General features: G+C 34.0%; 3 protein-coding genes across 6 annotated transcripts; 2 read left to right on the plus strand and 1 right to left on the minus strand.

Annotated features, from left to right (window-relative positions):
• The first annotated feature begins 1,817 nt into the window (after window positions 1-1,817).
• Window positions 1,818-7,684, plus strand: LOC125846290 (polyadenylate-binding protein RBP45). 2 transcript variants are annotated; one of them, XM_049525671.1, is made up of 7 exons: window positions 1,818-2,223; window positions 3,289-3,757; window positions 5,968-6,023; window positions 6,548-6,678; window positions 6,761-6,860; window positions 6,949-7,119; window positions 7,316-7,684. In XM_049525671.1, the coding sequence occupies exons 1-7, from the start codon at window positions 1,912-1,914 to the stop codon at window positions 7,316-7,318; spliced, it is 1,242 nt and encodes a 413-aa protein (XP_049381628.1). In that variant the 5' UTR covers window positions 1,818-1,911; the 3' UTR covers window positions 7,319-7,684. The 2 variants fall into 2 exon arrangements, with proteins under 2 accessions (XP_049381628.1, XP_049381629.1); XM_049525672.1 differs by lacking the exon at window positions 5,968-6,023 and adding an exon at window positions 6,417-6,472.
• A 577-nt stretch (window positions 7,685-8,261) lies between these two features.
• On the minus strand, window positions 8,262-10,992 carry LOC125846297 (mediator of RNA polymerase II transcription subunit 21). Of its 3 annotated transcripts, none has more exons than XM_049525680.1 (6): window positions 10,958-10,992; window positions 10,653-10,718; window positions 10,349-10,573; window positions 9,066-9,143; window positions 8,820-8,871; window positions 8,262-8,673 (listed from the first exon to the last, which is right to left on the minus strand). In XM_049525680.1, exons 3-6 carry the CDS (start codon window positions 10,556-10,558, stop codon window positions 8,597-8,599), a joined length of 417 nt encoding a protein of 138 aa, XP_049381637.1. In that variant the 5' UTR covers window positions 10,559-10,573; window positions 10,653-10,718; window positions 10,958-10,992; the 3' UTR covers window positions 8,262-8,596. The 3 variants fall into 3 exon arrangements, with proteins under 3 accessions (XP_049381637.1, XP_049381638.1, XP_049381639.1); XM_049525682.1 differs by having other exon boundaries at window positions 8,565-8,695; window positions 10,958-10,981; XM_049525681.1 differs by lacking the exon at window positions 10,958-10,992 and having other exon boundaries at window positions 10,349-10,581.
• A 410-nt stretch (window positions 10,993-11,402) lies between these two features.
• LOC125846285 (UPF0051 protein ABCI8, chloroplastic-like) lies at window positions 11,403-15,042 on the plus strand. Its single transcript, XM_049525664.1, has 2 exons — window positions 11,403-12,855; window positions 14,637-15,042. The coding sequence occupies exons 1-2, from the start codon at window positions 11,434-11,436 to the stop codon at window positions 14,853-14,855; spliced, it is 1,641 nt and encodes a 546-aa protein (XP_049381621.1). The 5' UTR covers window positions 11,403-11,433; the 3' UTR covers window positions 14,856-15,042.
• The last annotated feature ends 9,816 nt before the right edge of the window (window positions 15,043-24,858 follow it).

Raw genomic sequence — 24,858 nt, forward strand, 5'->3', positions numbered from 1 at the left:
TTTTTAAATTGAACCGTAAAAGTGAACAAAAAAGTACAAATATAAGAAGAAAAAAAAAACAGCATATAAATGCTGCTATCGTCACTGGTAGAAGAAGAGAGCCAGTGTTATTCAATTCAACAAACTCAGCCTTACATAAGCAAGGGATTATTGCTTCATGTAGAAGTCATGTGCTTTATCAAAATGTACGCCTCAAACAAAGTTTTTTTTTTTTTTCCCATCCGGTGTCTGGAGCCCACATTAGAGTTCCGACTAAATCTGGATCGCGCTCTGCAGGGCCCATTCAAACAAAGTAAACCTCATGAAAGCTATAAATAGATTATTCCCCGTCTACATTACGTTTTTTAAGAAATAATAAATGATATGAAATGGATGTAAGATTAAGTGAAATAATTCGTGTGATAATTCATATAGCTAACTCGAACATCTAATGAGTTTAGGATTGAGACATAACTATTCTTATGGTTGCTAGTAGTTAGATTAATAATTTTAATTTGATTCAACTTATTTGTGTTAATGTCAAATCTAGCCAAATATTCTATTATCACATATATTATACATCAGTCTCATAACCAGTAAAATAGCTAAGGTGATACATAACAATTACTTAATGAAAGAAATAACAGCCAAATCATATTGATTGAAAGCAATTTACAATTAAACATTTCTTTAATAAAATACCCTAGATCATTAATATATAACTGAATTTTTAACAACAGTATGCAAGACATGTGAATTACAATATCAATATGGCTCTAGTGGATATAATTACGAGATAGGTAATATGTAAATTTGCGGTGTAAAAAAAAACTATTTAACATTAAACATGAAAGTTCTAATTCGTTGGTGAAATAAGTCATCAAGAGCTCCACCCTAACTTCAATAGCTTCCTAAACCACAATTCAACATCACGATAACACGAGGAATCGATAAATAATTGATTTCATCCTGATAAAGATCCCTTACAAGATTTACCATCGAGTCTAACAAATGGAACAAAACAAGTTTGATGAGCTTGATAACTATCTCGATAAATGCGAGCTTGATCAAATTGAATTAAACTTTATTTAAATTGAATCAAATTTATATAAGATGTGGTGGATTCAGATTTTTCAGTCAGAAGATCTAAAAATATTAGAGCTTGACACGCAGATCCGATATTCTCACCTTTTTTGAGTCTTCAAGTACTTCTTTTTCCTTAACCTTTGAAGACTTAACCCACGATCTTTAGAAGTCTTACCTCACTCGTGACTTGTACTATCGACTACGACATTTGAGGTTTGGATTTATTATTGTCTTTGCCCACTTTGAGGCATGCTCTCCTCACGTCAAGGAAAACATAATGTTCTTGAATGTATATTTTCTTGATTAGTATTACATACTCAAATGTATTGTTGGTGTTTCTTTGACTACTATATCACTAAATGAGACACGTTACACAAAGTTGGAAATACTAATAATAAAACTTGATTTCTTACCTTAATACATGCGTATTATTGTTTAGAGAATTCAAATTTATATATATAGTTTTATGTAAATATAATATTACAATTTTTTGATTGAGCGATTCGAATAAACACTCGCCTCTGTATATTAGCTTTGATCAAAATTAAGTTATTTTTTAATTCAAATTTAAGTCCAAATCCAAATTTATAAGTGGAGATGGATTCAAACACTTTTAAAATCATTTTTTTTTTATTTTTTATAGATATGTATATATACAAGATTTTTTTCCCCATATATATATCCTCGTCTTAAAAAAGGAAAAACCCCACAAGGGCAGAAAATATCTCATCCGCTGGTTTCGGAATAAATAAAAGCCACGCGTGCATACAATACACTTCTCGTGTTCCTCCATACATCCTTCTAGGGTTCCATCGTTCCCCCTCTCTGAACCCCATCTTCATCACGATGCAGCCAGCGAATTCCATGGTTCCACCACCACAGTACCAGCAGACACAGCAGTGGATGGCTCAGCAGCCGCCGCAGTATCAGGTTGCGCCTCCGCAGCAATCGGGATATTATTACCAGCAACCTCCGCAACAGGGCGGAGTTCCTCCACCCCAACAACAACAACCTCAGTACAACGCCTCTGGTTTGGCTGCTACTACCGGTTCTGTCCAGCCGACTAGTGCTGATGAGATCCGAAGCCTTTGGATCGGAGATCTACAGTTTTGGATGGATGAACAATACATTCTCAACTGTTTCGCACAAACTGGAGAGGTATGCTACTGTTAATGCCCCTTTTTATTTTTTTCTTGAACAACTTGATATAGATTCTTGGTAAGTTTTCGAATGGTTCTTGTTCTTTTTCGAGTTTGAGAATGTGATTGGGGTACAAAATTATATGATCTTTCGTATTGAATGTTTATTTGAGTAATGTTAATTTGATAGTCTCTCTATGTATGATGTAGTTTCATAGTAAATAACTTTCGGTTACATTCTTGGTTAAAGGTATGTGAATAAACTGTTATTTGCATTCAGTGACTTGTCTTTCATGGTTGGTAAAAGGTATGAGGGTATGCTGTCGTTTGTATTCAGTGGCTAGTATTACCTTTGTTGGTAAAAGGTATGTGAATTTGATGTTTGTATTTAATCTTGTGTTATGTTGTTGGTATACAGTGTGACCTGTGAACATGCTGTTGTTTATATTCTCTCACTTCTGTTGTATTGCTGGACTATCTGGCTAAAAGATATGTGAATATGCTGTAGTTTGTGTCAGAAACTTTTATTACCTTGGTGGTAGAAGTATGCATTATGCAAATATGCGGAAGTTTGTATTCATGAACTTGTATTACCTTCTTGGTTGAAGGGATGTGAGTATGCTGTAATTTGTCTTCTGCAACCTGTATTGTGTTACTGTTTTTCCTGAAACATTTTAAGGTTAACCATAGACAAGTAAGGTAACCTTGCTGGTTCATTCTTTTATTGACTTTGGGTATTGACACTAGAAAGGGTTTTGGCGAATGCCTTTGCCAATTGTCACTTTATTTGAGATAGTGAAAGAAGGGATCTAATAATCCTTACACAACCTTATTAAATAAAGAAATAACTCCATGCCTAAATCCGTGTGTAAACTTGTTCATACTAAATGATTGTGTGGTGGTTGCCTTTAGTTGCATGCTTGCCGAAATATACCAAAACAGACTTTCACTTGCCCTCCCCCCCTCTCTAATTTAACTTTCTTGTCTTTTGTACTGTATGAGCATTATTATAGTACTATTAGCAGTCTTTTTTCTCTTTCACTTCCCCTTTTTAGAGAATATGAACTGTTTTTCTATTATGTAGGTGACCTCTGCTAAAGTTATCCGTAACAAGCAAAGTGGACAGTCAGAGGGTTATGGCTTTATTGAGTTTATTAGTCATGCTGCTGCAGAAAGGAATCTGCAAGCATTTAATGGGACCTTGATGCCTAATATTGAGCAAAATTTCAGACTCAACTGGGCTTCACTCGGTTCCGGTGAAAAACGTTCTGATAATGGTCCTGAACATACAATATTTGTTGGCGACTTGGCAGCTGATGTTTCTGATTATATGCTTCAGGAGACATTTAGGGCTAACTATCCTTCTGTGAAGGGTGCTAAGGTTGTAACAGATAAGGCCACGGGGCGCACGAAGGGTTATGGTTTTGTTAAGTTTGGGGATGAAAGTGAGCAGTTACGTGCTATGACTGAGATGAATGGACAGTTTTGCTCCACAAGGCCCATGCGGATTGGTCCTGCAGCTAATAAGAAGAGTATGGGTGGTCAAAGTCAAGGTATGCCTCAACCTAGTTTGTACATGTACTGTGTTGTGTGGTAATCTTTGTAGCAGTTAAGTGAAACAAATCCAGCTTGCAGCTTGTTTGCTAACGTCAATCGGCATTTAGATTCTGGATCTTTTGTCTTGTTTAGTTGTCATAAATTCCTTTAATGATCAAGTTGTGATTGCTCGAGGATGCTGTTCCTTTAATTTGGTGGGTAAAGTGATAGTCTATATTTGTTCTGCTCGCCTATGCAGGTGTTGTTATGTTTTCTTTCATTTGTTATGCTCTTGAATTCTTGATGAGTACCCAGCTATCGACGTCATTTCGTTCCAGTAGTTAAAAACTTCCCCTTGAAATATTAAATCTCATAAAACTCCGCTTGTCTCCAAGCAGGATGATTTGGAGGCTCTATGATATAAGGGCCTGGACGCTTGTTTCAGCTGAAATACCTTTTAGGACGTGGTGTGGCGTAAGTCAGTTCATTTAAATGTGGTTAAATTTCACTATGTAGGATCCTCTTGACATTTATCCGTTCTAAGTTTTGCTACTTTTTCCCATTACTCCAGACTCCAGTCAGATTGCTTTTTCTTTATGATCAGCCATTTTACTTCATCATTACTTTTCAGCGATTTTACTTTGTCTTTACTTTTCAGTCATTTTACTTCATCATTACTTTTCAGTCATTTTGCTTTATCATTACGTTTCAGCTATTTCACTTTAGCATTATGTTTCAGCCATTTCACTTTAGCGTTATGTTTCAGCCATTTCACTTTAGCGTTATGTTTCAGCCATTTCACTTTAGTGTTATGTTTCAGCCATTTCACTTTAGTGTTATGTTTCAGCCTCCTAATTCTTTAATTTCAATATCTTGTTAGCTTGCCTCGTGTTACACTCTGATCTTCAGTATACCTCTACGATTTGTGGCAGTCTCGTTCATTAATTTAGTAATCCTAGTCCTGAAATCATTTCTTAGTTCTGCTCCATTTACCTTGTGAACCTGTTCAGTATTCCCCCTTCATAGGGACGAGAAGTTTCCTGCCATCATTTGTTTCTTGTTGGTACAACTTTTCAGTACGCATTTTTTTATTTTTGTGATGCTATTACTATTTGGGTGGTGTTAAAATCATTTTTTCTTTGACTATGATTTTTTCTTGTTTTTTAAATTATGAATTATTATACTTGGAATACTTATTATACAATTCAGATAATCTGTAGGTTTTATTCAAGAAGCTTGAATAATCTATGCCCGGTAGCAAATTAATAGTAATATCTTCTTGATAAAAAAAGGGATTAGACTTTTTATCTACTGGAGTGCTGGTAGCTGTATGTATAGTTACTTGTTAGTTGTTACATTATATGGGAAACTAGCACCCCTTTCCTGCCTTTTCTCGTCTTTCTTGTTTGATAGGGCACATGCCAAAGCATTAAAAAATAAAATTATCTTAATGCATGAGATAGTATGTAATAAGATAATGACGTGCGGGCTGGCAAGTTCATGATATTATTCAGTAACCGCAGATCCATCTGATGGTGTATAACTGTATATACAACTTCTAAATAATTTTTCTATTTGTATATTTATATATTGGTCTTCCTCTTGCCCCTTTGCCAAACTATGGCCCATCCTTCACAAATTTGAACATAAATCTTTTCTTGCTTCTGAACTCCCAAAAGCACATCTGAGTATATACATTGTTGTATGTGAAGAACCTTTTTTCTTTTTGGTGATCCATCAGTTGAAATGTGTGTCCATTTCTCGAATGCTTGATTGCCTCTCCAAACTGTTAGACATGCCTCCTGGTTTCTTAAACCTTTTAGTCAAATGTCTGTCAGCTTGTGTTCTCAATCAATACATATTCTGCTTCTTTTGAGACCTGTAAGAGGTAAAAGTTATTAGCCTTCTTGCCCTGTTGGAGCAATGCAATCAAGTCTGATGCTTGACCTATTTAATTGTGAAATAATAGTGCAGTCTCATCTCTTGAATTATATCTAATAGGGTCCTCTTACTGGAACCTTTGCACTTATTTGTTCTACTGATGGTGATAGTGGTAGTTTTCTGACCAGCCTTTGCCTTGTAGTTATGGTTTATTTATGGTACATACATGTGCTTTGTAGTTTTGTATTCCTACTGTCCTGTCATTGCAAAAATGTGCAATGTACTTCATCTTACTCATGGAGCATAAAGTTCACCCTCTCTTCACATTTGCCTCTTCCATTTGCAGCTTCGTATCAAAGTTCACCTGGAACTCAAAATGAGGATGACCCTTCTAATACCACTGTCAGTACATTTCTTTCTGGCATCATTTGATGTTCTGTTAGCTTGTACTCATATCCAAATGAATTTNTTCTTGCCCTGTTGGAGCAATGCAATCATAAGTCTGATGCTTGATCTATTTAATTGTGAAATAATAGTGCAGTCTCATCTCTTGAATTATATATAATAGTGTCCTCTTACTGGGAACCTTTGCACTTATTTGTTCTACTGATGGTGATAGTGGTAGTTTTCTGGCCAGCCTTTGCCTTGTAGTTATGGTTTATTTATGGTACATACATATGCTTTGTAGTTTTGTATTCCAACTGTTCTGTCATTGCAAAAATGTGCAATGTACTTCATCTTACTCATGGAGCATAAAGTTCACCCTCTCTTCACATTTGCCTCTTCCATTTGCAGCTTCGTATCAAAGTTCACCTGGAACTCAAAATGAGGATGACCCTTCTAATACCACTGTCAGTACATTTCTTTCTGGCATCATTTGATGTTCTGTTAGCTTGTACTCATATCCAAATGAATTTTGGTTGCAGATTTTTGTTGGGAACTTGGATTCCAATATAACGGATGAACATCTAAGGCAGATTTTTGGACATTATGGGCAGTTGCTTCATGTAAAAATACCAGTAGGCAAGCGGTGTGGCTTTATTCAGTTTGCTGACAGGTATAGTAATAAATTAGCCTTCTCAAGAGGATCAATCTCAATGCTTGGAGAATTAACACATGGTCCATCCTTGTTATTGCAGAAGTTGTGCTGAGGAAGCTATACGGGTATTAAATGGAACTCAGCTGGGTGGACAAAGCATCCGTCTTTCCTGGGGTCGAAGTCCTGCTAACAAGCAGCAGGTAAGTAATGCCAAAATTATAATTTCTGGTTTTCGCACTTCCCAGTCAAATACCAATCTGAATCTTATGTTCCATCTGGTATGTGCAGCCTCAGGTTGATCCAAACCAATATGCTGGTTATTATGGGTATACAGCTGGATATGATGGTTATGGTTATGCTCCCCCAGCTCAGGATCCAAATCAGTATTATGCGGGCTATGCTGGATATGGAAATTACGCACAACCTCAACAGCAGCAGCAAGTTTTGCAGCATCCTCAGGTTTGATGAACCCGTTGAGCTTATTTATCAACTAAAGCTACTTTATACCCACATCTCCATTTTGGAATGGAAATGAATGTGAAATGCTATTAGATAATATTTTTTTAGTTTTATGGCCAAATGGGTCCTTAAACTGATAATAGTTTCTTCATAAAAAATAATGATGTGCTTGAATACTCGTCTCACTTCCTTGCAGTGATATGCTGGTCAAAGGATTTGCTGAGTGCTTCCCGGCGTGATTTGTGTATTGATGTTATAAGCGGGACATGAGATTATCAGTTGGAATCCAGATGTGTATTTCACTATCTTTGGGTGTTGGAAACTTTTGTAGGCTATTTATTGAGGATACGATTTATGGTTCTGATCAACTGATTGTGTGCTGTTTGTTTTTTTTCGTGTTACCATTTTGGTACTTAGATATGAGATCTAGATATACTTGAAGGTCTCGGAGAAGTGTAGGCATGTAATTTTATGCTCGTGTGCTTTTTGGCTATCTCAGCAATGCTTAACACTCTATTTTGCCCGTTGCTCAATGTTGGTTCACCTTTCAATAGCAATTTTTACTGATGTAGTGATTTCCGTGTTAGTTTTATTTTTGATAAATGGCTTATGTATTATTGGAGTCTTCAATATGTCTCCTGTTTTAGTGTCATCTATTGATGCCAATTATCAGCTGACGTACTTAAGTCCTGCTACCAGTCATAATTGGACCTACGTTCTATCTAGATTTTAGCATTCAACAAACCCCAGATAACTGTAAATTCTTCTCTTCGTTGCTGCTCACTCTTCCATCTTCGGTAGTCTAGGTTTTCTATGTATTTTGTATGGTTGTTACTAGTTTGCTGCCGTGCCTCGTTTCCAGCACCAACAAGAAAATATTGCAAGTGCACTCAATATGGTACATCTGGCGATATGCAATCTATACTCCAAAGTATCCCAGACATAGTATTAGTAGTATAACGAGATTGTTAACTCCCCAAAATATGTCTACGAATTAAAACCATCAATTCGTTTGGGTAGTTATGCATGCAAGCTGCCATGTTTTGGGATCACATGTTTAGGATGATACAGTCCGAGAATTGCATAACTTTTGACAACAAGTGCTAGAGCAGAAAAATTAGCCAACTTCCAAATAGAATTCGTGGCACAGAAGACACTAATATTTAAGGAATGTGAAGAGACAAAAAACTGCTGATTTTTGCTTTTAAAGCACATCATTCATACCTCTTTTCATTCTATAAACAAAGATCTAAACCAGATACAACGGTATACTGAATTCATTTCTCCAGCAATGGCCAAGAACTTAAAATAATAATGTCAGAACACGCCTACTTATAATCAGTTAGTAAATGTACCCATAACAGAGACGGACACTATCAATTTGTTGTTCCTCCAGGGTATATCCCAGCAAGAATGGACTCCTCAAGCAAATTCTTTCCCCTTAGATCTATCAAAGGGAAAACATCTACTACCTTATTCATTCTGGCTTCTTCAAGTTCAGGCAGTTATCTGTTGCTTGGTTAAACAACTCCTGGACCTGCTTTAGCTCCTTCTCTAAATCACCAAAATCAGTAAACTGAGTCTCAGAATAAACAAAAAATTAATAATACAGAGAGGTAAATGGAAATTTGGACCTTAGCCTAGTCAGAACAACTTCCACTATCTCTCAGAAAGAAAACAAGGGAAAAACAAACTCTTACCTGCAGCTTCCAGTTGTTTTTGAAGTTCTTGGCCAACTGCATCGTTCTCAGCCTACATCACATACATACATAACCGAGTAAGAATTTGGGTATAGCAAGACAAAATACTAAGCCCAAAATAGACAGATTAATCTTTATTTATCCTTCTTTATTTTTTTTAGTTTAAATACTGTAAAGCTATAAGACATCGGAATTAGAGGATGTCAATATGTTAATTTCACCAATTATTCACAAAGAAGCATATACCTGGAGTTCTGCAATTCTTTTCAATTGGGCTTCTTCACCCCCATCTGATAAAGGAAGAGCAGCAACCAACGCATCAAACTGCCCAAAAAAGGAAAAGAAAAAGAAAAAGAAAAAGAGAAGATTTTTTTAATACAATGACATTGTAGCAAAGCATACATTTTAGGATCACAATGCAAATTCGTAATTGGTCTGAATTAGAGCCACACAACCCTCAAGGCTACTCTCAAGTCTCAAGTGTCAGCTGTGCAGCTTAAGTTTGATAGGATGCTAGATTAGACAACCTCTGGTTGTGAGGCCAAGAAGAAAACAAGGGAAATATAACTGTGAACTTGAACACCTTAGAACTAATCACAGGGTTGTCCATATACATTTCATAGAAGACAGCTAAAGGGCGATAAACTAGAATTCAGTTTTCCGGTTTTGACAAACAAGGTTTATTCGGTGAGACTTGGCCTAGATGTCATGGTTCCCAAACCTGAGAGGCTGAGATCAAGTTCTCAAGTAAAAATCCCTAGAGGCATGAGATCCTGTCCAGCTAGTAGTTGGAATTTGTCCGCCATTATGTGATTCAGTCAGGTTTTAATTCAAGTAGTTGGTGATGCTAATAGCATTATTGTATTTGTCGTTAAACTAAAGGACAAAAGACTAGGTCTTTGAACTCAACCACACTGGTCTCAGGAGTCAGTACTAAGGTCTTTGAACTCAACCACGCAGGTCTCAAGTCTGAACAAACAAAGACTTAATATCATCTGCTATAGAACTGCATGTACACATTAGATATGATGATCCAAGAAACAACTTAGTGTTATCTCGTATAGAACTGCACATACACATCATATATGATGAGCCAAGAAACATAAAGTATCCCCACGATATAATCTAAAGAGTTGACGTTTCCAAAAGTAAACATACTAGTCAAAGGAAGACAAAAAGAAACATTATTTTGTCCAAAAATGATTTTTTTAAAAAAGGAATGGTAAGTGCATTTTTAATATAGCACCAAGAAGGTGCAATCAACAACATTTACAAGGAACCCAAGGATATACCTTCCTATTCTTAAAGGGATTCTACAAGTTCAATCACTTCTTCAGCCTCATTTACAAAAAAAACTGTTTACACAAAAAATGAAACTAAACTAAATAGTTCATCTTGATCTTCCGAGAAAATAAAAATTCCCCATTCTTGAAGTACATGCAGGTTATTCATATACCTTGGTCTGTGGCTTGCTCATATTAGTTGATGAATAAGCAGAAAAAGTGAAGGTATGGACTATGGAGTTTTACCTGCTTGGCAGCCTTAACAAAAGCAGCACTCATTTGTTTTGGTTGTTCTGCAACATTAGTTGAGTCTTCTGTGGGATTAGCAGGTGGAGGTTCTGGATAATTAGGTGATAGACGCACAGGAGGGGCGTCCCTTTGAAGAGTACCAAAGGTGTTGAAAGCAAGAGCTGCAATTGTATTTACTTGTTCCTGTAACTGTGATATGATATCCATCTTCCAAATCCTTCCCTAAATTGCTAACAAAAATGGTGAATTTACAGAAAAAAAATTCGAACAAAGGAATAGAAAACAGAGGAGAAGAACTTACCTTAAAACCCTAGAATTGGAGGTACGGGTCGAAGCAGCAGGGAAGAACCGAAGAAGATCCGAAAATCTGTTACAATTGTTTTAAAATTAGACCTAAAATTAACTATTATTTCAATTAAATTTAAAAAAACTCAAATACATTTTTTTTTGTGCAAAAGCTACCCTTCAGGCCTTCACAGTTCACGACTTCAGGGAAAAACGCAACAAGGGAGAATTAATTTTGTTATATTAAAGGGTTCTAAAAATATCATTTTAAAGTCTATTCATTTTGTATGTGACAAAGAGAATTCATTTAAAAACACTCACTTGTCGCTTCACCTTGCTTCTAGTTCTAGTGTACCTTCCTTCAAGCGTTGAACATGATATTAGGTAGGATCAAAATATTTATTTAAATTTCTTTTTACATTTACTTCTTTGCTTATTTTTATTTTACAACTTTCAATATAAATTCTAATTTTATCATCATCAAGTGAGCGCTTTAAACAACACTGTGCGTAAAATTCTAGTAGTCATTCCTTTTGTGGAAATGTGCTTAGCCATGAATTGATAATTGATAACCCATCTCAATTAGGGGTTGGCTAGAAATGACATAAAATGCAACAAAAATAATTTAGGTTTACTACTTTCCTTTTTTTTTTTTGGTAATTTAGGTTTTGAGAAGAGGCACGTGGTCAGCATACGACAGCTGAGATCAGACACCACAAAAAAAAGAACAAATAAAATTTATGTTTGCCTTTAAATCCTGCTTCTTTCTATCTTCCGATAACTTCTAAGCATCTACTATGGCTTCTTTTCTCACCAACGGAATCTCACGCTTCTGTCCTCAATCCATCACTGAGCAGCCTAAACTCCCAAAAGGGTCTAACTTTTTGCCTAATCCACCCTCCCCTAGAATCTCAAATTCAGGTAATTTCAAGATTAAAGCTGCTGATGCCAAGGCAACTGTTGAAGTTCCAGGTAAAGAATCATCTTTATCAATCTCAAATGAAAACGACCCACTTCAGAAATTCTTGAAAAGAGACTATAAATGGGGTTTCAATGAAAATATTGAATCTTTTGCGCTGCCAAAAGGGCTTTCGGAGGAAACTATAAGGTTGATTTCATCAAGAAAGAATGAGCCTGAATGGATGCTTGAGTATAGATTGAAATCGTATGAGAAATTTGTTAAAATGAAAGAGCCTAAATGGTCTGATAATCAGTACCCAGAAATTGATTTTCAGAATATTTGTTATTATTCAGAACCTAAAAAGAAACCAACTTTAGATAGTCTTGATGAGGCTGACCCTGAGCTTGTTAGGTATTTTGATAAATTGGGTATTCCTTTGAATGAAAGAAATCGTTTAGCAAATGTTGCAGTTGATGCTGTTCTTGATAGTGTTTCTATTGCCACAACTCATAGGAAGACTTTAGAGAAGTCTGGTGTGATTTTTTGTTCGATTTCTGAGGCTATTAGGGAGTATCCAGATTTAGTCTGGAAGTATTTGTTTAGAGTTGTGCCCCCAGAAGACAATTTTTACGCGGCTCTTAATTCAGCTGTGTTTAGTGATGGATCATTTGTGTATATACCCAAGAACACCAAGTGTCCTATGCAAATATCTACTTATTTTAGAATAAATGCAATGGAAACTGGACAATTCGAGAGGACTTTGATTGTTGCGGATGAAGGAAGTTTTGTTGAGTATTTAGAAGGGTGTACAGCACCTTCATATGATACAAATCAGTTACATGCTGCTGTGGTGGAATTGTATTGCCATGAAGGTGCAGAGATTAAGTACTCAACCGTGCAGAATTGGTACGCTGGAGATGAGGAAGGGAGAGGAGGGATTTATAATTTCGTTACAAAGAGAGGAATTTGTGCTGGGGCTAGATCGAAGATATCATGGACACAAGTTGAGACTGGCTCAGCTATTACCTGGAAGTATCCAAGTGTTGTGTTAGAGGGTGATGAATCGGTTGGTGAATTCTATTCTGTGGCATTGACCAACAACTATCAGCAGGCAGATACAGGAACGAAGATGATACACAAAGGGAAGAATACGAGGAGTAGGATTATTTCAAAGGGTATTTCTGCAGGAAATTCTAGAAACTGTTACAGAGGACTAGTTCAGGTCTTATCAAGTGCAGAGAATGCTCGGAATTCCTCCCAGTGTGATTCAATGCTCATCGGTGATAAAGCTGCAGCCAACACTTATCCATATATTCAGGTAACTAGCTCTCAGTGAACTTTGATTTTGCTTTCTATCTCCGCATGATAAAATAATTCTTGATGTAACTTTAGCTCTCTACCTTTAGAAGTACAATATTTAGTTGTGACATATGGCCTTGTTACTCTTTAGGTGGAAAACATGATCTTTCGGTGATCACAGTGTACTTCACTGTATTCTGTGGTCTCCTGATTTATGCATGATGCTGATATCATTAAGTTTCAATCTTTAATATAAAATTTAGTTACCTGATCAAAGAAAAAAATCATTAAGTCCCAATCTTTGATGAAAATTTTATTTACCTGATCAAAAAAGGAAAATCATTAAGTTCCATTTATCTTTCTCATAGTACAGGAGCAATGTTTTTAGTCTACCACCCCTATCCAAGATCTCCCCTATTCCAATTGCAGAAAAGGAAAAGGAAAAAAGAAGGAAGGATTCCACCTTGAATTAGAATCATTTGACAAGAGCTTAGAAGAAAAGGTTCAACAAATTTACACATTGTTGTTAGTTACTTCTAAAAACAAGTCAATTAGGTGCATGCTGGGACCTTCGGCTTGGAAATATTTGAGCTGTCCGGCAGGTCAATAAATAGTCTCTCTTTCATTGGTGTCTGAGAATGTTCTCATGTAGACCATAAAACTAGTGGTTTGTATGTTACTCATGGTGAATCAAAAATGAAAAAAAAGGGGAGTGGGGAAGGGTACTGCTTACTTTCATTTGAAGTTCATTGTCATGAGAAGAGGTGTTATTTTAAATTTTAATATGTCCATAGATCCTTTGTTGGATAAAAGCATCAACTGTTGTATCCCCGCGCTTGACAGTGTGGATGTGTGTTGATTTTTCTGGAGCTGAATTAAGCCTCCGTTACCGAAGATTAGTGTGTACTTGCGCATGGAGAAGGTGCAAATAGACCCTTCGGGGTGGCCCAGTGGTTTGGGCTTGGGACTTCCATGTTGGAGGTCTCAAGTTCGAAACCCCTTGCCAGCGAAAACAAGGGGTTTGCCTTCTCGGTCGAGCTCGTCGCACCGGGCTTGCCTAGCGTGGGTTACCTCTCCTATGTGGTTTGCGAGCTATTTGCATAGGAGCGGAGGTTTTACCTTGTGCGCACCCAAAGGATAGCAGCTGCGGGTTTTCCTTGTCATTAAAAAAAAAAAGAAAAAGAGAAGGTGCAAATAGTATTTTTTATGGATGTGTTGTATGCTTTAAACAAGCAGCAAACTGCATGTCCGTCTGTTTGATAAACTTATCGTTATGCTCGGTCCAGAACTCCAGATGAAGTACGTTTACTAATGAATATAGTTTAATACAGTGGCCTTTGATAATTATCTTAAATTTTGTTAACTCGAGGAAACTTAACCTTCATTAAATTTGGCATGTGATAGTTTTCTTGTAAAACATACCGCAGGAAACACGCTCCCATCCATGTGAATTTTTATAGAAACTAGTGCAAACTAATTTAAAAGCAGTCTATAGTCTCTAATATTCTTGATTGGATTTACCCGATGCATACTTCTATATTTTAGGATCTCTCAGAATGCTTCTGTAGTATCTATACATATATAGAAATAGATTAGTGCATAGGGGTCAAAAGAAGACAACATTTGTTACTTTTGGTGTGGCTTTTAAGTTCTAAGTCCAATGCTACATGAATTTTGTAGTTATCCTGGTAACTGCTGCTTGTGTATAGATAACTCTTGTTCTACGTGGAACTCGGAATCTAATGTTACTGCATATTTGCTCTTCTGTTTCTATATTTACATATGGCATCATTTTAACAGGCGAAGAACCCCTCTGCCCGGATAGAACATGAAGCCACAACTTCAAAGATTGGTGAAGATCAGTTGTTCTACTTCCAGCAGAGAGGAATCGACTATGAGAAAGCAATGGCTGCAATGATATCTGGGTTTTGCAGAGATGTTTTCAATGAACTCCCTGATGAATTTGGTGCTGAGGTGAACCAATTAATGAGCTTGAAGCTTGAAGGGTCTGTAGGTTAATCAAAGCTGATTGCTGGTGTGGAAATTTTGGACTTTGTAGCCATTTGTTTTGTCATCTGTAAAGTTGTAATAGTATCATACCCAAACAAACTTTTGCTAGTTACACTTCATGTAAATAAATAATGTGTCAAGGCATTGCCCTCTAATCCTTCTTTTATATCCATCTTAACAGTTTCATGACTTCTAATTGATTGTGTTGTGCCTGAGAAAGTTCCACAATTTCAATAAAAAAATACAAAAGGGAGAACACTGCTTTAGAAAAGATCCATCAGTTTACGAGATAATTGTGTTGTAACAGTTTGTGTTTGACTAATCAATCTGAAAAATACTCTAACTAATATTAGAGCAGAAATTGTGTTTGGCCAAGGTCCAAATGTGTTCTTGGCCTTTTCAGCTTCTGAAGTGCTACTACAAAAATACTTATTTTTTCCTAAAAACTTAATCAAAACCTTTTCAATAGAAAAAAAAAAACTAATTATTTTTTAACTTTTTAAAAACATAAATCAGGAGTACTACATATTTGTGCCTTCACCAGTACTTGCCTAAAAGAGTATTTAAGAGGTGGAGTCCTCGATGGCAATGACATTCATTTTATTTGTCAAACCACTCATTAAGGGGTTCTGTACCTTAATTTTTTTTTTGGAACTCCAGGATAACCCGCAGCCGCTACAATGCCTGCAGACCACACAGGGATGTAAACCACACTAGGCAAGCCCTATGCGACAGGCTCGACTCAGAAGACATTGAGAGGGATTGATCCCGGGTCATTCGTGTGGATAACCACCCTCCAAACCAACTGAGCCATCCCGAAGAACCTGTACCTTAATTATTTGCATTAGTTTTTCAAGTTCATGTCAAACTTTAAACTATGATATCCTTGTAATTATCTGATATTTAATCATTAATAATGAAATACTAATATGGAATCTGGTGAAGTAAATATTTTTATATGTAATTATTGCCAAGTCACTTGCTCACCAACTCTCCATAATTGTATTTTAAAATTATTGCTGACACAATTCCAAAATGCACCCGTATGCGACATTAGGCAGTTATATACTCCCTCGTTTCAATTTTACCAAAAGTATATTTTTACTTTCAGCATATCAAGATTAAAAAAAGACAAACTTATGTCTTAGAGTATGTCTAACATTAATTTTTCATTCTTCAAATCATCTTTCAATAATTAAGAACTAAGACTATATATTTATTAATATGAATATATAATTTATTACAGAGAATACAAAATTTATAATTTATAGAGGACAAATAAAGATGAACATATATCCTCTATCCGGTTAGGGAATACAGTTTTTTTCTTCAAATTTTTATTTATAAAAAAGCTGTTTGGTAATACATTGTAGTCAACTTTACACTCCAACTTGAAGTTGAGGGTTTTCAATTATTATTTTTTAAAAAAATGGGGGGAGAGGATGAGAAAACTATCATCAACCACTATTTCAAGTGAAATACATGTCAAAATACATTTTTAAGTTTTAAATACTTTTTAAGTCTAATATCATCAAATTTATGTCCAAATGTCTACTTGTCATATCATCAAATTTCCACCAGATTTTCAACCTTGTTTAAATTAACCAGATTTATTTTATTTTTTTAAAAAAAATTGACTCAAAATATGTTGTCCGACAAGCATAATTGATTGACTTGCCTTTTTTAAAAGGTGAAAGGAGCAACTCTTGAATAAGTTGAAGAAACGCAGAAATTGGAGAAAAAAAGGCAGCAGACATGATCGTTGACTCGTGAAAAAATAAAAAAATATGTTTGGGGTTGGACTTGCCCTCTCACTATATGCTGCTGATGCTAACTGTATAGTATAGTATAATATATAGCTTTTTTAATCCAATTATTGAATTTCGCCGGTGGACACTTCCCCACTACACTTGATAATATACATAGCCTGACATTTATGTTTCTCTTTTTTAATAATAATCACACAAAGACGAGAGGTCCATATTGGTTCAATATTCTTTGACATATCAACCTCAAAGACAATACATGATTCTGACTATTCATGACATTATTAATTAGAATGGGTGCGTTGATTATGTGCCTGCCTGTGTAGGCCGTAGTAACAAAAAAATATATGTTAAATATATAAGTAAATTAAGTTACTGACATTTTCATAACAAATACTAAATTGTTTAGTGACTTTATATGAAAATTATGTAAAATTGAGTGATTTTTTGTAGAAAAAATTAATAGTTGATTGACTTTTGGTGATATTCAAGTGATTTTTTTACATTGCATCAGGGCTTAACTTAACTCCAAAAGCTAACTCATGAGGAGATGCCTGACTCAAACCAAAACTAGCTCACAAAGAGATGATTGTCCAAGTCCATATAAGGAGACCATCCGTCCATTCTCCAACCAATGTGAGACTTCTAACCACTCTAACAGTTTTCAGCATAAACTTCTCTTGTTTAATTATTGATTAATTAATATTTAATTTCACCTTACTAGATCACATAATAAGTTTATTATTCGGTGTAACACAAAATGTGAGTATTTTCTTGCCGGACTCAAAAACTTTAAATATTCAATACTTTTCACTCCAATTTTTTATATGGTATACAAATAAAAATGTCAATCCATATTTAAATTAATATAGGTCGACGGCCCCTTGGCAAGAAGCCAAGAACTAGTGACATACAAATTTGGTTTCAGTTTGGTTTTAGAAGAATTATTTATTTAAGAAAACAACTACTAGTATATATATATATATATTCTTACTTAATTAACTAGGTAATCATGGTATTTATTGCACGTAAAGCGTTTCTGAATATAAATAAATGGAAAAAAAAATGTTACTGAATATAGCATTATTTATTCACCTATATGAGTCCACTACTATAATTATATAATGAGTTCTTTCAACCGCCTTAATTTTCTAAACCAGATGTCGCAATTTCTTGTAGACTTTTATTTACAATTATTATTTCAGATAACCATTTAATTCATTATGTTTATACATGATTCATAACGTCCTTAAAACAATATGCATGCTCGAGAACACAACTCTCCATTAGGGGTGTAAGGTGTTGCTTTCAGATAATTAATTACTCGATACATATGTTAATGGACTATAAGTAGCAAATATTAAAAGTTTGTAAGCATTTTTTTTATCATAAAATTGAAATTGAAAATGAAGATGTATTTTATTATACTTTTTAGCAGGAAAGAAGAGAGTTTTTTTTTTCTTTCTTTTCGATTTACCACTCAATATCATATTAAAAATTTAATTATATTAGATCTGTATCAAATAAGGTCTCATTTAAGGATGCCGCTCCCTGCTCATTTTTATTAGTATCAAACAGTCCTTAATATGCATGAACTCACCCAACAACCACTTGTGTATCACTACCATCCTCTGAAATGTGCATAGGGAAAAGGATCTTATTTATTTTTACTGAGTCTTATTGGGTTGACAAAATGGCCAATATATTCCTGCACCTCCATGATGCTCTTCCTAATTCCAGCTCAGCCATTTTTTAATTCTTTTTAAAAACACAATTATTATTTTTCAAGTTAAACTTCAAAGAAACCTTCATGACACATGCAATTGTTCTAATTTCATCACACCCTTACTTCTATCTTGACCCCACACCCCCANCCCCCCCCCCCCCCCCCCCCCCCCCCCCCCCCCCCCCCCCCCCAACACACACAGAGAAGAAAAAACAATCTTCCCACTATATAAATATTTCCTCATTTCATCTTCACTATCACCTCTCTACAATATAATTTTCTCTACACCTTTAGAGAAAATAAAAATATACTTCATCATGAATAGTCTTATGAGTAAACAGCAATATTATGGTTACTCGAAGATGGAAATTGATGACCCTGAAGAGATGCAACATAGAAAAGCACAATTCTTGATTTACAAGTCATTAAAGAAATCAGATTCTATTAGAAAGCAACCATGGCTAAAAGTGAGAGTCTGTAAGTTGAAGATCAAGATTGGAAGAAGATTAAAGAGGTTTAGAAAGAGCATATTGTTGACATTTTCTGTTACTAGAGGTGGAGTTTACAAACAATTTATGTCACAATTGAAATCTTGGAAAGGTTTGCTTAAGGGTAGAGAGACTATGGTTAGTACTACTACTACTCTTCAACCAATGTTCACTTGAAGTTTTCGTTACGAAACAAAGTTGAGATCGGCCGTATGAATCTCTATCAAGGAAAAAAAATGAATGAGAAAAAGAAACAAAAAAAGGAGCAGAGCTTTTTTATTTTTTATTTTTTTGGCTTATGTTTTGTTCACAAGAGAATGGTGAGACATGATTATACACATATAATATAAAAAAAATACAGGGTTTCACCCTTTCTGAAACTAATGATTTTCAATACAATTTTCCTCATGTTATTTTTGGAAATTTAATTCCATTAGTTTTGCCCTGTTCTGTTGATTTTTAAGTTAGAATTGAAGTTTAATACGTCAAACTAGTTCATCAACAATAATTTCATCATAGTTCAAATACAAGATTGATACTAGAATTTGAAATTTATGAGTTCTGATTAGTAATTTTACAATGAAATATTTATACATATTTAATGAATTTCCTAATATAAAGTTTGTCCGAATCCGTACCCGATACTTTAGTTTCACTCTTCTTCCTACCAAATTAAAGAAACAGCAGTGGTCTGGTTTTTTTTTCCCTTACCCCACCAATGGGTTGGCCAGACCATTTTTGGGGCCTTCTAATTTGATTTCCTTAATTAGGTAAATAGATTTTGGGGCATGTTGAACATTTCATTGTAAGTAACATAATCTGTTGGTGCCTTTTGTTTGTTAATTTGTCCCACAAGCTTTAGCCCCTTTTTTTCTTTTCATGTTTGTTGTACTTGGTAGGAACATTGAACCAATTAGTTGGTTCTTTTTTTTTTCTTCTTTAAAACAAGACTATTAAACCATATAAGTTCACCAGTAAATTGACATTTTTCTAGCTATTTCGTGCCGTGACAGTAAAGGTTTGTGCAGTTAGTGTAATATTGACTTTCTTTGAATAGCTCTAGTAGTATAGCTAAAGTTGAAACAAGAACATGGCTTCCATGATTAGTTTCAACTTGTGAAAACACATGTACCAATTCTCCAAAGCTATTTTTATTTTATTTTAACATCACATTTGGCCTTAAGATGAATTGAAGGGGGGAAAAGCTTGACATTTTGGTTAGTATAATGATACACGTTTGTACCAAAAATGAAAAGTGTAACATGCTAAACATCATGAGTTGAAAGAGAAATAGAACAAAATAAAGCATTAGTAAAAGCTCGTTTGGATTGGCTTAAAAAGAAGTAGTTGTTAAGTCAAAAATAAAAATTCAAACTTATATGATTTTTAAGTTAAGTCATTTTTTAAACCTATTTTAAGTTATTTTTAATCTTATCAAACACTTCCTAATTTATTTTAAGTTATTTTTATATTTGTCAAACACTTCCAGAAGTCAAAAACTAACTTAAAAGTAGGTTTGACCAACTTTTAAGCCAATTCAAACATCCTCTAAATGTAGAGCATATTTTCACTCTGAATGGGTAAGAATTATCCAAATTCATATAAGTAAATTGATTAGTCTCGAATGTTCGGGTCAATCTTCAATATTTATCCGATATCTATGACATTTAACGGAAAAAGATATATCGAGAATTTTATTCGCCCTACATTTTTAATCAAATAAAAAAATCACCTCACTCTTTTAATCTAAGTTATTATTAGCTTGCCCCAGTTTAGTTATGTCACAGCTGTGGTATTATATTTATATCACTTTCAATCCTGAGATAGAATATCAAGATGCCCTTTTCTCATAAATGTTAAATTTGAAATGAAAATTTATTCAAACATATCTCGTGTAAAACCAAACATATGATTTAAATTATACCAGTATACTCCTTTATTAATTCAAAGAATTAAATACTTATTAATAAAAATATATCTACTAAATAATTTCATTACTCATATTATAATCTGAATATAACTTGTTTACTAACCAAACGAGTGTTACACCTTGGCGTAACCTATCGATGGGACTTTGAAGACCTCTTTCATTTGCATAATTAACATGAACAACGTGGGCATTCAAGAAAGTTGATAGATCAACTTCCACAGTTCACACTAGCAGTAGCCAATATGACCAAAAAGCTGCAAGGGCAACAAACCTTCCAGCTAAGGTTTTGGCCTTTCATGAGTGTTCCTCTTCCAACACATTTGGGGCAGGGATTGTCCCCTCCACACTCACTGTCCACGATTAAATTAGGATCATGCATTATACGGCTTATTCGAGATGATGCTTCCAATAAAAAAGTTTTTCATATCCAATACTCAAATTCGAAACCTCAAATTAAAGATGAAACAGTCTCATCACCGTATTACAAGCCATGTTGGTATGTCCCCTCCTACATTAATTTTGGCCTAGTGGGTACAGCCGTACACATTTCTCATTATTTACCTACCCCTTACACATTTATTTCTATCAAACCCCATTAATACTACTCTCTTTAGTTTTTTTAAAAAAAATACTACAGCCTTTGCCAAAACTATCCATAATCCATGTTCTAAAATCCTCCGTCATGTGCAAATATAAATGATGAGAAATAATAAATTAAACCAACTTTTATTTCCCCCTTAACTAAAATCATGTGCCACATGGGTTTAGTTGGTTTTAATATTAATGTTAAAACTGGCACCGAATCGTTTAAGAATTTTGTATTTTCTTTCTTGATTTGTTTAATTGTTTCTCTTATTTTGAACCCAACTAACAGCTTCCTAGCACTCCATGAGTTGTGAGTTGTTACAGTATTGTAGGCTGCTTCATCAATTTACTCGTCGTTTATTTTAATTGGATTTCACACTAACTAAGCATTTAAGGATTAGGGAATATTAAATGGACCGACTGGTCAAGTAATTTGAGACTGTTTACTCAGTTAATAAACCGATTATGATCACTAGTGATGTTGTAATGAAACTGTTTCATTCTTAATCAGATATTTCGAGTTAAGTCTGAAAATGAAAAAAAAATTGTTCGAAGCACCACTCCCCAATAGGCCATGCAGTGCGATCTACACGATCAAGTATCAACTATCAAAATTTATTAGGATCAAGCCGATGTATGCCCTAGCTGACTATTTTATGTTTCTGGCCCTATAATTCTCATTGGCCGCATAGATTCGTAACCCATAATTCTTCCAATGGGCTTTAGCTTTTCAATGCCTTTCTTGGGTTACTGCTATGGACATATTATCTATTTAAGGCTTAATATTATAGCCTTTAGATGTACTTTTTTTTATAGTATTACTTATAACAGTTTAATTACAAGTATTAACATATTAGTTTTAATTTATAATTTAATTTATTTTATTTTATTAATTAGTTATTATTTTTATAATTACATTATAATTAATAAGTAAGAGAAATAACATTAATATTAGAGAATCAATTGTTATTATCTCTTACACCATTTTAGGGATAACATTAATATTAGAGAATCAATTGCCATTATCTCTTACACCATTTTAGGAATTTTTTTCTAAATTTCACACAACAACCCCCAACTTCCTCTTTTACCCACACGCAAACCCCACACCCCCAACCCCACGTTTCTCTTTTACAGAGAACAAACTTTTTCTCTCTCACCATCTTCAACGTTCGTCTTCTTCATTCAAAAAGAAAATCAATAGAACTCTTCCACATTTATATGATTTAATGGTGGGATGAGATCTACACACGAAGAATGTTGAAATTCCTGCAAAGTGTGGTTCCTCTCAGTCGAAGGATCAGAAGGAGAAAAAAAAACGAAGCAAAGAAAAGGGTGAGTCCGGCAAATCAAAAGGAAAAGAAGAGGAAAGAGAAAATTGTAGAAACCCCTTTTGATTCGAATTATGATTTTGTTAGTGAAATAAAAAGGAAAAAAACAAAAATAAAATAAAAAATGTAGAAGTTGCTCAATCTTCAAAACCATCAACAAGAAGAACAACAAAAAAGAAGGAATCAGAAATCCCAATATCCAAAAAAGGCAAAAAAATTGTTAGGGTAAGTATTATATTTAATTTATTTACATATTATTCAAATTAGTGATTTTTTTTGCTAAAAATATCACATTATGCTTATTGTTATTTCAAAACTTTTGTTTGGGTGAAACTTGTACGAAATGTGAATAATATTTGTATGAATCTGACTTTAATAGATGATTTTGGGATATTATATGAAATGTGATATGATATTGGTATGCAAATGGTATGAATTGTGTTTTGACATTGGTATGATATCAGTAGCCCAATGATATGAATTGTTAGCAAATGGTATGAATTGTTAAATTACTTTGTTTTGTATGAATTACGACTAATATTGATATGAAATTGAGATTTTTTTTTTCTAATAGGAAGGTTTCTTTTTCAATTTATTCATTAATGTATTTAAATTTATAACATTGGTATGAAAATGGTATAAAATGATGTTTCTTTCAATTTTTTTTCAGTTGTACACATGTCTATTTGCTGAATACATCAGTAATGAAGTTTTTGATATGCGTTCTGTTGATATTAATGCAAAGTACCATCGTCAAAGGTATGCCACAATCATATGACATTATGGAAAAACAAAGAATGATGATGGCGCGATCAGTGAGAGTGAAGTAACTGGCACTGTTGCTAGCAAATTTGGTGGACCCCGCATAGCAAAAGAACATTCTCCGGATACCAACAATTATCCCACACCAAGACTACGGAGATCAAATTTGAGATAGTTGATTGCACCTTAGACTTTTTAGAATTACAAGTTTTTTTTTAACTTTTGGACGATATTTTTGTGTTTGTTACAACTTTAAGTATTTGATATATATAATATCCACTGTTTTATTCCAAAAAGATATATACCAACTACATATAAATTACAGATTAACTATTGTAATCGCAAGATACTAGTTATATACAAACTGCATTCCAAATGGATACACCATTCCAAAGATAAATTACACATTGACTATAATAATTCTCAGATAACAGTTATATACAAAATGCATATAAATTGGATTCAACATTTAGAGTTTATGATTTTACAATGTCTTATTAACTAGAAAGAAATCATACTACTAATTTAGAGTTCATGAACTAACTCTGACTTATAATTGGTATCCAAACTATACACCTTTGGCATCCAAATTCATATTCTAACACAAAAAAATAAAAAAAATAAAAAATGAGTGAAGTAGGTATCCAACATGTATAAATACCTTGTATAAACGATTTAAGCCAATGTAAAATAGTGATAATTGTATTTTGTAACAACCTCAATTACATTTTTGTTTTACATTTTTTCATCCTGGACAATTTACAACCTAATTGTAAATTATATTGTCTCAGCAAGCGTGGATTAAGTATTTTTAAAGATGTATAAAATGGATAAAATAAGACTTTTTAATTTATTTTAACAGATTAGAGTGAATTAAGGAAAACAAATATTCCTAATTAGTTTGAATATCCTAAATTTATGCTAATTAATTTATCATCAATCAATTCAAATTTAATTAATACACCTATTTCCGTTTTTTTATTTTTTTCTTCAAAATTGATTTATTTTCCTTTTTTATCTTCTTTTATTTCAAAACAGATTTCTACAATTAATTAAAAAAAATGTTTTTTTTAATAAAATGTTATAACCTGAAATTTTTTATTGTTACAACTTGAAAGTTTTATTCTACTGCTATAACGTGAAAATATTAGTCTAATAAATGTCATATATGAAAGATCACTTTTTTCTATTGTAAATAGTTAGGGATCTTACTTCCTCAATTTTTTCTAGTTTTCTATCTCAACAAATTGCAAAATGAGCAGTTTGATATTTTTTTCTATTAATGAAGTGCTTTTTCTGCATAAAGTGGAGGAGAAGTCCACTCAAATTGTAGTGATCATAAGACCAAAAAGACCATCATTTTAGCTTTGTATATGCGCAAAAAGATGTGAATTCTATCACTCTTTTAGTAAGATTGTGATATT

The sequence above is a fragment of the Solanum stenotomum genome, chromosome 12 (genome assembly GCF_019186545.1).
Source record: "Solanum stenotomum isolate F172 chromosome 12, ASM1918654v1, whole genome shotgun sequence".
Taxonomy (NCBI): Eukaryota; Viridiplantae; Streptophyta; class Magnoliopsida; order Solanales; family Solanaceae; genus Solanum; species Solanum stenotomum.